The sequence below is a fragment of the Crassostrea angulata genome, chromosome 2, assembly GCF_025612915.1.
Source record: "Crassostrea angulata isolate pt1a10 chromosome 2, ASM2561291v2, whole genome shotgun sequence".
Classification (NCBI taxonomy): domain Eukaryota; kingdom Metazoa; phylum Mollusca; class Bivalvia; order Ostreida; family Ostreidae; genus Magallana; species Magallana angulata.
Window position 1 is genome coordinate 21,241,957 of NC_069112.1, and position 15,463 is coordinate 21,257,419.

At 32.4% G+C, this 15,463-nt stretch overlaps 1 protein-coding gene across 1 annotated transcript; it reads left to right on the plus strand.

Moving 5' to 3' along the window:
* Positions 1–1,079: 1,079 nt before the first annotated feature.
* On the plus strand, positions 1,080–14,430 carry LOC128171273 (zinc metalloproteinase nas-31-like). Its single transcript, XM_052837041.1, has 17 exons — positions 1,080–1,103; positions 1,489–1,683; positions 2,529–2,649; positions 3,888–4,013; positions 4,625–4,719; positions 4,833–4,954; positions 5,438–5,583; positions 6,003–6,119; positions 6,308–6,402; positions 8,421–8,553; positions 8,732–8,916; positions 9,111–9,183; positions 9,550–9,681; positions 13,130–13,237; positions 13,602–13,709; positions 14,151–14,258; positions 14,411–14,430. Exons 1-17 carry the CDS (start codon positions 1,080–1,082, stop codon positions 14,428–14,430), a joined length of 1,908 nt encoding a protein of 635 aa, XP_052693001.1.
* The last annotated feature ends 1,033 nt before the right edge of the window (positions 14,431–15,463 follow it).

The following is a 15,463-nucleotide window of genomic DNA, read 5'->3' on the forward strand; positions in this document are numbered from 1 at the left end:
CCATAAAATCATCTAATCAAACACTGTGCATTGCATTTATACACAATTAGCTGAACAGTTACAATGTTGTAAACAGTTATACGTATCTAACGTTTAGTGTTTTCATTCATATTTTAGAACTCGATCTTAAAATCGTAACAGTAGCTTAATAACTGAAACAACTTGATATGGTTTTTTTTCTTCAAAACAGTTCTAAAATTCATAGACTTTGATCATTGGTCACAAAGGATTCAATGTCTTTGTAGACGCCGAAAAAAAGTGAAACACACCTTAATATAAAACTAATTTTTTATTTTTTTTTTTAAATTAAACAACAAATTAAAGGTTTCTAGACCGTTGTTGTGTTAGATACATGTAATCTATATTTAGATGGCATTTGTGTTTTTTTTGTTTTGCTTTATTTATTTGTTTGTTTGTTTGGGATTTTTGTTGAGGGGGAAAGATAAGACATATATACATGTACATTCCTTCCAGGTACCAGTGTAGCCAGTGTTTTCTCAACGGCGGTCGATCGATTTAACAGTGCAGGTTGTGTCAAATGGGTACCCCGTACATGGCAGCACCATTATGTAGAAATAAATGGGAACATAAGTGTTGGAGTGTAAGCGTAATATTAACAAGGAATGGTGTTGTTCACCTTATGTGCTTAGATATAATGCTATTATTAGTAAGACGGAAATTCTTCCTTCTTCAGGAAGCATTTATAAGAGATTGCTATTTAGCCATATGAGTGTTAAATGAATTGACCTGAAAGGTAATTGTATTAAAATAGTTTGCCATTCAGAGACTTTTCAGCAATCCTTTATTTATATCTCGGTTTTCTAAATGGCAGATATTCATATTTTAGTAGATGTATGTAGTATTCGTGACCAAGCTATTCATATTATCAAAACCCCCTACCGAACATTTGTTTCCTAAGATACCTTCATGTATATCAAAATATTGACATTTCTTACAGTAATGAACAAAGAAATTCAATTGAGAGTATAAGAAGAATTTAATTTTGTTGTTGATGTTCTGTTTTCTATAGATGCGTGGCATCAACTGGCTTTCAAAGATATGGTGTACACGCCATTTATATGTCCGAATATGGCTGCGATGACGTAAGTTTGTTTATGACGTCGATCATTGCAAAAATTGTTTTTTTTTCAACTACAATTAGCTCTCAAAGTCTATTTTATCCTCTAAATTCATTTATGTGTATATCTATTAGGTTGTTCATCTCAGGTTGCAATATCAAGACTGTTTATAAAGAATACAGACTATCTAAACATTATTACTCATCTCTGCTCGGTAATATTGATTTTTTCTGAAGTTTCCTTACCATATATTTATCATTCTAGATAATTTGTGAAACAAGCTCATTTAAAATCTGGATAGAAAAGAAATTTACGACAGAACACCCCCATCGAACCGGTCTCCTCAAACCATTTCAGAAAAAAATATGTGTATAAATATAAGATGACGTAATGTTTAATTATAATTCAGGTGCGTGTCGCTCTACACGAGATGATGCACATAGCCGGGGCCATGCACCGACAGTCGAGGGAGGTGGACCGGAACAAGGTGCTCTCCTTTAATTGGGCTGACATCTCCAAGGCATATGAATTCATTTATGCCGGTTATGATTTGCATAATTTTAGAGAATACGACCTTGGTTCCGTACTGCAATACGGTTTATCGGTATGTTAGATTTTCCAGATAAAATACCGTTTACCCGGGGTTTTTTTTTTGCGTGTCATCGCAAAAATTAAAGGATACACAATATAATTGAATTGGAAACTTTAAATTTGTTTTGTTTTTCTAACATGGACGATTTAAAATGCATCGAAAAAAGTGTTTCATGAAATATGACGATAACAAACTGTCAACATTCTCAAAAATCCATAAAACAAAATACAAATTCAATGCAAAGCAACACAGGCCTCTAAAAAGATACAAGTAGGATCAGGTGCCTAGGAGGAGTAAGCTTCCTCTGCCGTGCCCCGAATGTAGTATCGGTAAAAATGTCGATATCGTGGAAAACAGAGGAACATCCGTGGATAACTCGCTATTCAATCAATAGTCTAGAACAGGGCAATCAAGGACCTCTTGAAAACCTTAGAGGTAGGATCAGGTTCCTAGGAGGAGTGAGCATCCTCTGCTGACCGGTTATACCCGCCTTGTGCTCTTTCTCGTAATCAGGGAAAAAATAGGAAAGTGGATACTGGAAACCAACTCTTATTTGCGTGCGAAAATTTTCGCAAGGTACACGAGAGCTTCGTAGTCGCAAATATTTATCTTCGCGAACTAGTCCTTGTCGGATGGTTGTTAAAACGACCATAACCTTGATAATGCTTAGTGGCGCACATTAGTCGTCGTAAACCAGTTTATAACAAACTTCAGGCAATCTTTTAAATCGCCCGTCCCTGGCAGTTCCTTATAACCGTGTTTTACTGTATATGTCAAGCCGACAGTTTCTCCCCAGGAACGACCACATATACAATACTAATGTGTCTCATATACTGTTTCAATGTATCTAATTGTAGATAACTGACGAAACACAGATGATTCTGAATGACCCTGAATTGGAATATTTGATAGGTTCAAACCAGAACGACCTCTCGTTTTACGATAAAGCTGAACTGAATGCATTCTACAAGTGCGCTGGTATGATTTGTTCTTCAATATTACTTCCACATTATTTTACGCTGTCATGAAGTTGTTTAAATGTTATCTGAAAGGTTTTAAAAATGACTTAATGGTAGAGATGGCAGTGACCGACAGACAACGCTTCGCCTAAACTTTTTAGCTTTTGTGACCTGTTGTTCAACTCTACCTTTAATGGTCTGCTCTTTGATTTTAGTTCGAAGAAAGTTTTTTAAACTGCTTTATAAACACAAACGAGCATTATCATAAACAATTACTGATTTAGATACCTTTGAAATGCTTATTTATTGATATAGAAACAAAGACAGAGGTAGACTAAAATTAAAACAGGAAAAAAAACCCAGACTATTTCAAAAAATATTTTCGTGAAAGGTCTTAATGCAATATGATTGCACAGTTTTTTTGTCTACTTGATGTACCTTATCAATTTACATATTAAATATTTGCAAAACAACGTGTAAATTTTTGTTTAATGGCTGACGACTGTACTTAACTACCATCTGTAGTTTACACACTGTACTTAACTACAATTATTTGCAGAATAACAATGTATCATTTAGAGAAAGGATCATTGACTTCTTACAGTTTTACGTTTAGCATTAGTATTATAGATTTAACATCAACAGGATTGAGATAATATAAGTTGTGTAAGACATTCGCCTGTTTAAAGCTACATACAACTATTTTGTGACATTGTATTAACACAGTTAATAGAAAAGGTATCCACTTTTTACTGTATTACAAAGCATTGCCACTATAATAAAAGTGATCAGGGAAGTTGATATGTGAAAGCAAATGATGTAACTACTGTAAACCAACATTTATTCGCGGCGACTTTATTTCGCGATTTACTTCCAATAAACTGGTTTGCGTAGACTAAAGTTCGCGACCAAGCCTTATCCAGACCCGTATTTTGTTATAAAAACCATACGATAATGTCTGGTTCGCGGCGAGAAATATTCGCGACAATAAGGCACTCGCGAAAACTTCGCGAAAATGTCTTGCACCCGAATTAAAGTTGGTTTACAGTATATTAAAGAGGTACAATTTTGCATCTGTGTAATACAAGCCATTGACTATATGAGAACATATTCATATGAATGTAAACAACACAGTCTAATATTATTTGTGTGTTTGAAGCGTTCAAAGAAACAGATCTTGTCCATTCATTCTGAATTAATATTTACGAACAGACGCTGCAAGATTTTATTGAAACTTTCATTCAAACTATTTTACAGATAACTGCACGAACCCTCCCGTTTGTCAAAATGGTGGATTTGTGAAGCAGGTGGATGGCGTGTGTAGCTGTGAGTGTGTGGATGGACTTACCGGAACAGACTGTTCACAGTTAAACACCAGTAGAGGTATGTCTGGTTTTTTGAATGCTAGTTTAAAAGGGATGCGTTCAATTATTAATAGATACATATTGAAAGATTGAATGATAAATTATATGCCTAAATATTTTATATCGTGTAAGACTTAATATCATATTAAATGACGTTTCATTAATTCATCATATTAGTCTACAACTAGTCTAAATACGCATTTTTATTCACATGTTAAAAGGCTATGATTAACAGTAAAACCGTTTAAAATAACAGAATTAAACTCATGCCACCATGAGATTGACACGGAACATAATATGAATGCTTTATTTTCAGTCAAATTCTATATAAGTGCTATAATCAAAATCATTTAATGGTGTTATTTTATGACAAGAATGACATACACAGCTGTAACAAAGTTACGCTTAGTTTCGCTCATTAAAGACATGTGCCCTAATGTCGAAGTCGGCATAATTGCATTACGACTATGATAATTGCTAAATACGTATCAATGATTTCAACCGTTTTTGAAAAAAAATAATACTTTTGCAAGTAGTAAAAAATGGATCCAGTAACTTTAAAATTTCATACAGTTTTTGTTGACAAGAATGTTGTCAAATTTGCATAATATATATCTGTTTCCTATTTAGGATGCGGGGGAACTTTCAATTTGTTAACCAGCGAATCAGCGTTTATTGATATGATAGGATACAAGAGGGACCTGAGTTGTACATGGTTGTTCAAGGTCAATCGAATGCTCTCTTTGATATGCTGGGTATCAATATCTAATGAAAAACGAGTTTTGTCAAATGTAGAACTATTATTAATATAAAATCATATTTTTTCTTGTTTTAACAGGGTCCTGAGAAGACAAAAATTCAAGTATTCATAAATAGTATAGAACTTCCATTCAGTACCTATGGCAACTGTTACCACTTTATAGAGATAAGAGATTATCTATCTGGAGCCAAAGGAAAACAGTAATAGCCCCATTCATTAAGAACATTCAGCCAAGTTTTTGTTTCCACTAATTATATAAGCTGTTTGAATAAAAAAAATGTAAAAGTCAATATATTACTAATGAAAATTTTACTGGTACAATCTCATGTACAAATGTTAGAGTTATGTGCGCTCATACAACCAGTGATGAAATGGGGTCAAAGTCTGGAAACAGCTTATTTTTTGTTTAATTATCATCAAAGGGACTAAACAATGAGAGGTTGATTCACAATGATGAAATTCTGAAGTTTTAAAATGATCACAATGACTATTATAAAATGACAAATTATCTTAACGTATGTGATGTTTGACCCAAAAAGTCGAATGTATTACCATACATAAATCCAGTTTTATAGTAAGATTGATTGTATCAAATGTATGCCAAGCACCATCTGTTTGATTATGAACATTTCAAAAAAACAAATTATGATAATAAAAAAACCCTCTTATGTTTCTTTTCTAAGGATATGTGGAAACTCAGGGGGTGAAACATTTACCAAGAAAAATGTCGGCCCAACCAATGTGATGATTCTCCGCTTTGACAGTGCCTTATATAATGCTGTTCGTCCTGGAAAAGGATTTACATTGACAGCAACAGCAACGCCTTCTGGTAAAACTTATAAGTATTTAAAACATTTACTATTTCGATTCAATTACAATTACAGAAGGAATTACAATGGAATACAGTATCCTTTTTAAAACAAAATTAACATGACAAACCTGTACAATGTTAGAAATTAAAGCTCCATTTAGTACATATAATACAATTTTACCTTTTGAATTCAACGATCAATGATCAATTTAAAAGAATGTGAATCTATTTTGTTTATTGTAAATTTCCTGGCTTGTGTCATAAATGATAATCAAATATTTTATCAAAGTATTTTATCAACGTATACATGCTATTTTTCTTCCTCACGAATACATGTTAGATTACAAAAAAGTCAAGACAAATGTATCGTTTGTGCTATATGTCTGGGGTTTTTTCGGTTTTGAAATTGCAATGTCTGGTTTTTTTTTCTTTTTAAGCATGCAGTAGTTCTCCTTGTAAATACCCTGCAACCTGTAAAGATGGCCCACGCATTGACATGTATACATGTTCATGTACTGAGGGTTATTCCGGAACTAATTGTAATATTGTTGCTGGTATGCCGGATTTTAGTTTACTTACTTAAAAACGTCCAGCACACGTTTGGTATTTTTTGTTTCCAATTTTTCCAATTTTCCCCCTATTTATAATGTTATTTTTTTCTTTTTTTTCCATATTTTGTAGATTTGTGTTATTTCAAACATGCAACAATAGTGCTAATTTGCTATTTTGTTTTACTTTCTAGCTGATGCAACTGTGACGGACAGTTTTGAACGCGACTTCACAACATTATTTAGGCATAGTTCCAAAGGAGTTGATTTTAGTTGGTCAACGAATAAAGTATGTTTCTTTTAGAAAGGATGTTCAACATGCACTATACGTATTAACTGTCCATAAATAGTTTTATCGTTAGATTATTCTATTAAAATGCGGTACATATAACTCGATAAATCAAGCATTCTATGCTTTTTTAAAAGCTCAAGGACGACGGGTCCAACTTGCTTTGCGCAAATATATTTAGCACCTTGGTGTCAAGTGAGTGTTTGCTCTGAACATTTAATTCTCAATATCACGTCACGATCACTAAAACTCAACGAAAAATCACTTATGACGCAATACTAGTATATACATGTACCTGTTCTATATCATTAATACACATGTAGTGCAAGTAGTGGCCAACATTGCTATTATTTTACATGCTAAAACGTTTTTCAACATTACCTAACAAGTGCAAAACTCTTCAGAAGACATCAAAATAAGGTAGTGAGATTATTATTGGCTAAATTATTTATAAGCAACCTACATGAATTGGTAGCACAATTTAAACCAGTGAACAAATCATTTCCTTTCCGATCCCCTTTAAAACTCGTATTTGATATAGAGTAAAGCCATTCTATTTCTGAGCTTAAGTTTCAAATGTTTTTTATTTTAAAAAGCACACTCTTATTGTTTTTCGTGTTATAAATCAACCGCGAGATGTTGTACATATTCTTTCCGTTGAGGTTTGGCAGAATATTTCATAAAAAAAAATATTAAAAACAACAAAACACAAAATTTTGACATGTACCCTTGTAAAAACTAAATATGCATGGTCTGGTTTGGTTAAATGGAAAAAAACCAAACATGTTTGAAAAAAAAATTTCTAAATCATCCTGAAAATCTCATATTTTGATAAAGACTTATTGCATATTTCTCACACGAGAAGGTTTCCTCAGTATGTTTAATGTTTAAAAAAAAATTAGAGAAATAATACAAGTATCTTTTTAAATGGTCATTACTAAATCGATTTTGATTTTTTTTTTATTTTGATATAGTTTTTACATGTATCTTTAGTTACTCTAAATCATGTAAATGTTTAATGAAAAACACTATTCTAGAAGTCAGTTGGGTCCTTCGTCCTTAAGTTAAAAATGTTGGTGTTTTAATGAATGACAGATCGTACGTCATTAACACATCATTTTAAATGTAATAAATTGCACTGTTCTAAAAGTAACACTGCGTTTATTGAACAATTTGAATTATTTAACATCAAAATACATACTGAATTTGAAGCTGACAGGGGTGTTTCAAAGATTTTTATATCAGTCATTCTAATAAGCATTGCCTTAATCCCGAGGAATATAGAAATACCATAAATATACAAAAAATGCTGTGCAAATAAAATGGGACATAGTGTATTTTATCTGTACTTTCCAAATTAAAGCTAACATGTCTATTGTTGCTGCATGCGTTATAAATGAAACGTCCATCCCCACATGTGCGAGTTAGTATTGTTAGGAAACTAGATCAAACAGTTTCAATTTGAGATCTTAAATAGGGATAACGCAATTTCACTAAAGGTGTGATATGTGAGTAAAATTGTCATTGTATCTACATCCTTAACCATGTTGTGTCAAAGTGATTTTCGTTCAACATTGGTTAACTTCAATTTACACGGCTTTAAGTAAAGAAAGGTGAGACTCTGCCATTCTGTCAACAGAAAAATGGAACAACGTTACTCAATTAGGACTTTTTTTTTTTACAAAACCTTGCTATTAAGTCTCCTTTTAGACAACAAAAATTCAAATTTGAAAATGAGAATGTTCATGGCGTATAATATTAGCAGGGAATAACACAAAAACCATGACGCATATATAATCATGTTTGTAAAAGCCTGATTCCAGGTCCATCTGATCAATATCCTTGTAACATAAAATTTACTGAGTATTTCTTTTTTCCTCTGAAAGTAGTCGGTTTTGTATCCCTGTAACCGTTTAGCTATGACAATTTTTTTTTTATCAAGTAATAACTCAATTAAGTGTGTCAATTAGTTTTATATCATTCCTGTGTTGTGAATAATTTGTTATGCTTTTTTGCAGTATTGGGAGTTAAACGGCGTGAACATAACGGCATTTGATGGTTTCCTTATGGCTACATTAATGAAATACCCTTTTACACCTGGCGTAACATATAGAAGTGTTGCAAAATTAGTAACAACTGTTCGTTTTACAAGTAATTATCATTTTTAAAAACTACATACAAACCTCACCAATTTGTTATACCCTTCTGTTCTTATATTAATTGCAAATGAAAAGTAACCTGTTGGGATTTTGATTTGCTGAAACACAGCCATTCTTTGAAGTTTGGCTTGTTTGTTTTCTTACTGACTAATTGTTGTTATAATTTTTAGAAGCCGAACGATGCCTTCTGTTTAACTATGCTTTAGCAGACAACGACATTGGAGGTCCGTACACCACGACGCTGAAAGTAAGGATATTAAGTGACATATTTACACCGGATATGATATTTGCAACAAATTCTGCTAACAACTGGACAAGTGCTGAAATGGACCTTCCCGCAGTCAATGGAATGAAGGTACGAATGATTATGATAATGACATAATATTTTAATGAAGAATCAGAAATAGAATTTAAACAGAAAAATTGTTTATAAGATGTCTGCGAAGATATTGTTTACACATTTGTCAACTAATTGAAAAAAAATAATACACTACGATTTAGCATGGAAAACAAGAGATAAAGACATGAGGGTATTATATTTGTTCACAGATTCAGTTTGTTGGTACTTACGGAATCCAACGTATGGTTCTTGACAACATTCGCATTACGCCGCTTCTTTGCTGTAAGTTTCACAGAACTATTTTTTCGTTTTTTTTTGAAAAGCCAATTGGTGACATTTATAAACAGAGACTGAGTCTTTACGGTTTTCAAGCAAAACATGTTTTTAAAGTACAAATTACCCAAGAATAAACAACTCAGAAGATGAACACAATAATGATTCATTGTTATATAAATTGAAGTAAAACATATAGTTTTATGCTTTTTATCCCTTTTTGCCAAATGTTTGCTTTCTTGTAAAAGGTTTTAAAAAATATAGCTTTTTCTTAAGTTTATATCATAATATTAGTATGCCTTTATTTTAGGGGTGTGCGGGTTACACCCACAATTCGAAGAGAATAAAACAAAGAAACATTTCATTTTACAACAGATAAGAAAAATCCATGTAATAACGTTGTGTGTCAAAATGGTGGAACGTGTAAACTCGTTTTCAATAGCACAAATGCAGTCCAATCTCGGTGCAGCTGTCGGTTTGGATTCTACGGGGCATTCTGTGAAAAATGTAATTATATACACTATGTAGTTAATCACCTTTACATTCTGCTATGCATACGTGTATTTTTACCTATTTAGATATACATTCATCATAAAAACATACTACATGTATAATATGTTTCGTTTCAATGGCCGTTTTTATGGCCGCTTGAACATTTTGCGTCAAGGGGTGAACATATGTTTACATTTTTGTTTACTTGTTTTTTGCTTTTTTGTTTGACTTGCAAAAAGCTGTCGTTCATTTTCCCCTTTATCTTTAGTTCCAGTCTCATTTGCCCTCACATTAAGCTCACAGTGCTTTTACCTTGCGATCACCTGCACTCTTCACTCCACTCAGTTCGCGCTCACCGCTTACAAAGCGCTCACTGTGCGTTCAGAATGCGTTTACTTTGCGCTCACCGTTCATTCACTTATCGTTCATTAAGATAATATCATATTTAGGCAGATAACAATTCATACATGTAAATAATTTGTTACTTTTTCCTGATTACCGACGAAGCACAACGTATGGATAACTCCCTGGAGCATTCACAAAAAATCTTTCAAAGAGCGTTCACACAACGTTCAAATATCGTTTACCGTGCGTTCACTGTTAACTTTGTGCTCGCTAAACGTTCACTGTTCCTAAGCGCTCACCAAATTACGTTCAGATTTTTATGAACCCCCATTTCTACCTTGTTGTTACAGAAATTTTACATTTGTGTTGAAAGAAACCCAGGACCATTAGCACGTACTAAAACATTAGCATTGTACACTTTAATGTATGTAACATTTTACTAAATCTTAAGAGCAATATAAACAAGCGTTCTGAGAGTATTGCATAAGCAATACACGTCCCCGTCCGGTTTGTATTATTCTATGAAAGCTTCCAAGCACACAACTATTTCAAAGCTATTGTCAACGAGATGTCATGCTTTAATCAGAGATAAAAGAACAGAGGGAATTAAAACTATATAGTTGATATAGAAATTAAATACAAAATAGGTAAAATAATACTCTTTATTTCATCTCCTGTAATTTCGCCAAGTCTATTCTGTATTTGCTGGTAAAAATTGTGAAAACAATGCACTGTTATGTACAATATCATTTCTTACCGTCTTCTGTACCCATGAATCAAACCAAACAGTTAAACAGCCCAACCCGACAACGAACCCGATTGTAATAATACAAAAAAACCTGCCGATTAAATTTACAACACAATGCTTGATAATATTTTACAGAATTTATTTGTTTGTTAGAAATGATAAAAGGAATGGTACAAGTAACGCACGATGTCATTACTGACTACATACTGGCGTCGTTTATTCAATACACATCGAACCCGATAACGAACCAGAACATTTAAAAGTTGGAATATTAAAAATTAATTTTCTCGAAAATATGTCAATCAAGCACTACAAAAGTGTAAACTTGATCTGTAGTTTGACATTTGAAGCTGTTCAGCAAGTTTCATATTATTCCTCAAATGCATAAAGAAAAAAAGAGTGGAAAACTGAAGTGGGACAGACAGACGGACGGACGGACGGACGGACAGACGGACTGACGGACGCAGAGGAAAGCTATAGTCCCCTCCGGTGAAACCGGTAGGCGACTAATAAACTGTAAGGAAATGAAATAATTGCCATTTTTGAAAACTGTCTCGATGAGATTATTGAAAATAGTGAACTTATATAAGATGATTTCCATTAATCAGTTAAAAGAGATACAATGGATATGGTGAAGGGGTAGCACTGTGCATATATTCGTAAACAAGATTAAGTTTTGTAGTTAGAAATAACTTAAACTTTTCTAACATTGAAATGTTATTGGTAGAAATCAAATAACATAGTCGAAAGTCTTTAGTTGGTTTATATATATATATATATACATATATATATATATATATATATATATATATATATATATATATATATATATATATATATATATATACCTTCTAACTCAGTGTCGAATTTCTGAGATATGTTTAAAGGTACCCTAAAAAGAGCAGTGGATACCGAAGTGATTTTTAAAATGGTTAATTTAGTGTAAATAACTTAGGATCTAGGATAGTTTATTTAAACATTGAAACAAAGACTGGGTATAAATATTGTTGTTGACGAACCTACACATTTTACAGCAGATACTTGCACTTGTATTGTACTAACAAATAACACTTGTTAACTGAAGAATGTCATTATGATTGAGCCTAAATGAAGTACCCACTGACTTATAACTAAAGGAACTCCATTCTTTAGAAATGAACAACAATCATTTTATCGAACTGTTAAAAAAATCAATACGACGAATTTACAAGGTCTAAATAATGACTCTATTAATACAAACTGGGATGAATCTGCAATGAAACTCTTATAATATTAATAAACTAAATCATAACTTCACACCCATCGTCTAATTATAATTAAAATATGTCCTACTTTTCATACTACAGAATTTGAAGGAACCTGTGGCAAAGAAAAATATACTCATTGATTTGGGGTTTTTGTTCCTTATTAGTGCCCTACCGGTTTTCACCGGAGGGGACTATAGCTTTCCTCTGAATCCGTCAGTCCGTCTGTCCGTCCGTCCGTCCGTCCGTCTGTCTGTCCGTCCGTCTGTCTGTCCCACTTCAGTTTTCCACACTTGTTTTCTTTATGCATTTGAGGAATAATATGAAATTTGCTGAACAGCTTCAAAATGTCAAACTACAGATCAAGTTTATACTTTTGTATCGTCTGGTTGACATATTTGCAAGAAAATTAATTTTTTATATTCAAATTTTTTAATGTTCGGGTTCGATATTCTGCATAACAGTGCATTGTTTTCACAATTTCCATAAACCGGTAGGGGACGTGTATTGCTTATGCAATACTTTCAGAATGCTTGTTAATATGAGACATAGATAACTAATAAATCTACTGAATGCATTTATTTCTTTTGTTTCTATTGTTTCTACTTTTTTAAAATGTTTATAACGTCATATCGTATTTATTGCGCATTATTCATATATTTATATATTTATTTAATAATACTTATTTGTACTATCAATTGCAAGTGTATAACCAGATCTTAATATTATAATAATATGAATTATAAAAAACCTATTCATAAAGTGTCATAGCTCTACAATGTACTAACAATAATTTTAAGTTATTTAGTATATGCCTGAATGTAGCTTACTTTCCACATACTTATAACATTTATGTAACTTGTTCCATTGTTCAAGGAAAGGATATAACAAGGATACCACTGTTGTTAAATACTATTGAATTTATTCAATAAAAATGTTCAAATTAACATAGATCTTTGGTAGCCATCATAGCAGTCTTTTGTCATATCAAAACAACAGTTGTTCAGTTCATATGATTTTGATTTCTAAACTAAGTGATCAAAATTAATTGCATACTTCTTTGAATCAGTCTAAATATTGCGTATATGTGCGGCATTTTGTAGTATATTTTTTGTCTTTTCTACAGATATCTGTAATGAAAACAGCTGCCTTAATGGCGTATGTTTTCCACATTCCTCGTCAACCTACATCTGTAAATGTAACGACGGATGGAGTGGGAATAAATGCGACATAAGTAGGTCTTGTTACTTTACTTTTGCTCATAAAATGTAACCATGTCAAATTAAACAATAAAAAAAATAGATAAATTAATAGAAAAATGAATGAATAAAATATAATGCATGTTATCACACAGAATACTGGAAAATTTCATTGAATACATCACACTGACTTTGTATGTTGTATGTTATGCAAACCGTTTGATAAAAAAATCAACTTTTACTAAAGCAAGATTACCTAGAAATAAAATTCAATAAAACTCATTTTAGTAAAAATGTGTTTTTCTATCCACCCCCACCCCCCTTCCTCCAAAAAAACCCAAAGAAATTGAAAAACGTAACAAAATTATTGATTTTATAAATATCGGTTTTGTGTTCTAGATATATGTGCCAATGTAGATTGCAACCAAGGAAAATGTGAGGCTCTATCAGAAACAAAAACACGGTGTAATTGTGACGCTGGCTGGTACGGGGAGTTCTGTGATATTAGTGAGTGTTGACCCCCACTATTTTGAGTAGTTTGCACCTTTTTAAAAACAAAAGTTTCCCATATACTTTGATTGTATTTTCAGTTAAATTTTAAACAAGCAGTTTACATGTAAATAAGGTAAATGTATAATTTAATCGCATTTCATTTCAACATCAGTTTTTTTTTTTATCATCAAAGAAAGAAACGTTTTTAGAACTTTACAAACAAAAATAGAAATGTGAGGTCTGAAAGGGTGGCTGGAAAACAGACTATTAATTTAATTAATATTTTAGTAAACATAGTGGTGGTGAATATGATTCTTAACTGATGGTTCCACTTTCTTTTGAAATGTATGAATATAAACACTCAATTTTTTAGCGAAAACAAACCTTCAAATATTGATTTGCTTTTTTCAATTGCAAAACACATATTAATATTGATGTCTGTTTACTTTTGACAAGACCCTTGTGAACAGATTGACTGTAACAAAGGATTTTGTGAGGTTGTGTCGATGTTCGAAGCCCGTTGTGTGTGTTTATACGGTTGGGTTGGAATAGTTTGCAATAAACGTATGATCTATCTATCTATCTATCTATCTATCTATCTATCTATCTATCTATCTATCTATCTATCTGAATAATAAATGTATCAAAATAAAGCTATTAAAAAAAGCTTAGCGTTACATTAAATGATGTGTTTACATTTTTTTTTATCTTTATAGGTTTATTTGGCTCTGGTTAGTGGTGGTTATCATGACAACGATGAACAAATTGGGATACTTGTAATAAAGTAGATACAACCAGCAAACCTGTCTCCCATTATGAGATCAAACTTCTTGTTAACAACAAAACAATTAAATAACGAATTAACATGCAATTTTTAAAATACTGTTAAATGTAGCTGTATAGCTCCTAAAGTATAGGCACATTGTGTTTAAAAAAGTTCTTAAAAAGACAAAGTCATCAGCTTAATTGCATTTATTTCAAATGTGAAGTGTTTGTAAAGTGAGAGGACGACAGACTTTGTATTCAAAAAAGAAATGAATAATAAATCAATAATATCACATCAGTCATGTACATTTTTTTTTATTTTTAATTTATCAATAATTACAAGTGCCTGTTTTTTGATTTACTTACGTCGGCCAAAAATTACAAGTTATATTCCGTGAAATATTGTTTGCTTCCGAAAAAGGACTTAATAAAACTCACAATATGTTTTTACCAAGTTAGAAGGAAAAAGAGCAATAACAGATTGTCAAGAGGGGAAAAAACTGAATGCTTGGTTATTTTGTCCACAAACTCCTCTACCTAATTGTGAAATTTATGGTCCCTGGGTCAGGTTTTCAGGCTGTGGGGGGGGGGGGGGGGTATATGGCCATGACAAAATGACAATACCAAACCGTCAACCATCTCAATCAATACAAATTCAAAGCAGAGCACCACAGACCCCTAAAAAGATAGGGGCAGGATCAGGTGCCTAGGTGGAGTGAGCATCCTCTGCTAACCGGTCACACCCGCCGTGTGCTCTTTGTCGTTATCGGGGGAAAAACTGAAAAATCAATAAACAATTAGGTGATTATTTATGGTCGAACAATTAGTAAGAAAAAGTCAGTCAACATGCTACCCAGCGGAAGATTGTATTTGCTGACATTTCATTGGTCGGAAAACGACAGCAAAGAATAAGCAATTCAAAGACGTTAATAACTATATTTGAGTAAACAAAATTTAAAGCTAACATTTTTCAATGAATAATATCATTGCTTAAACTACTAAAA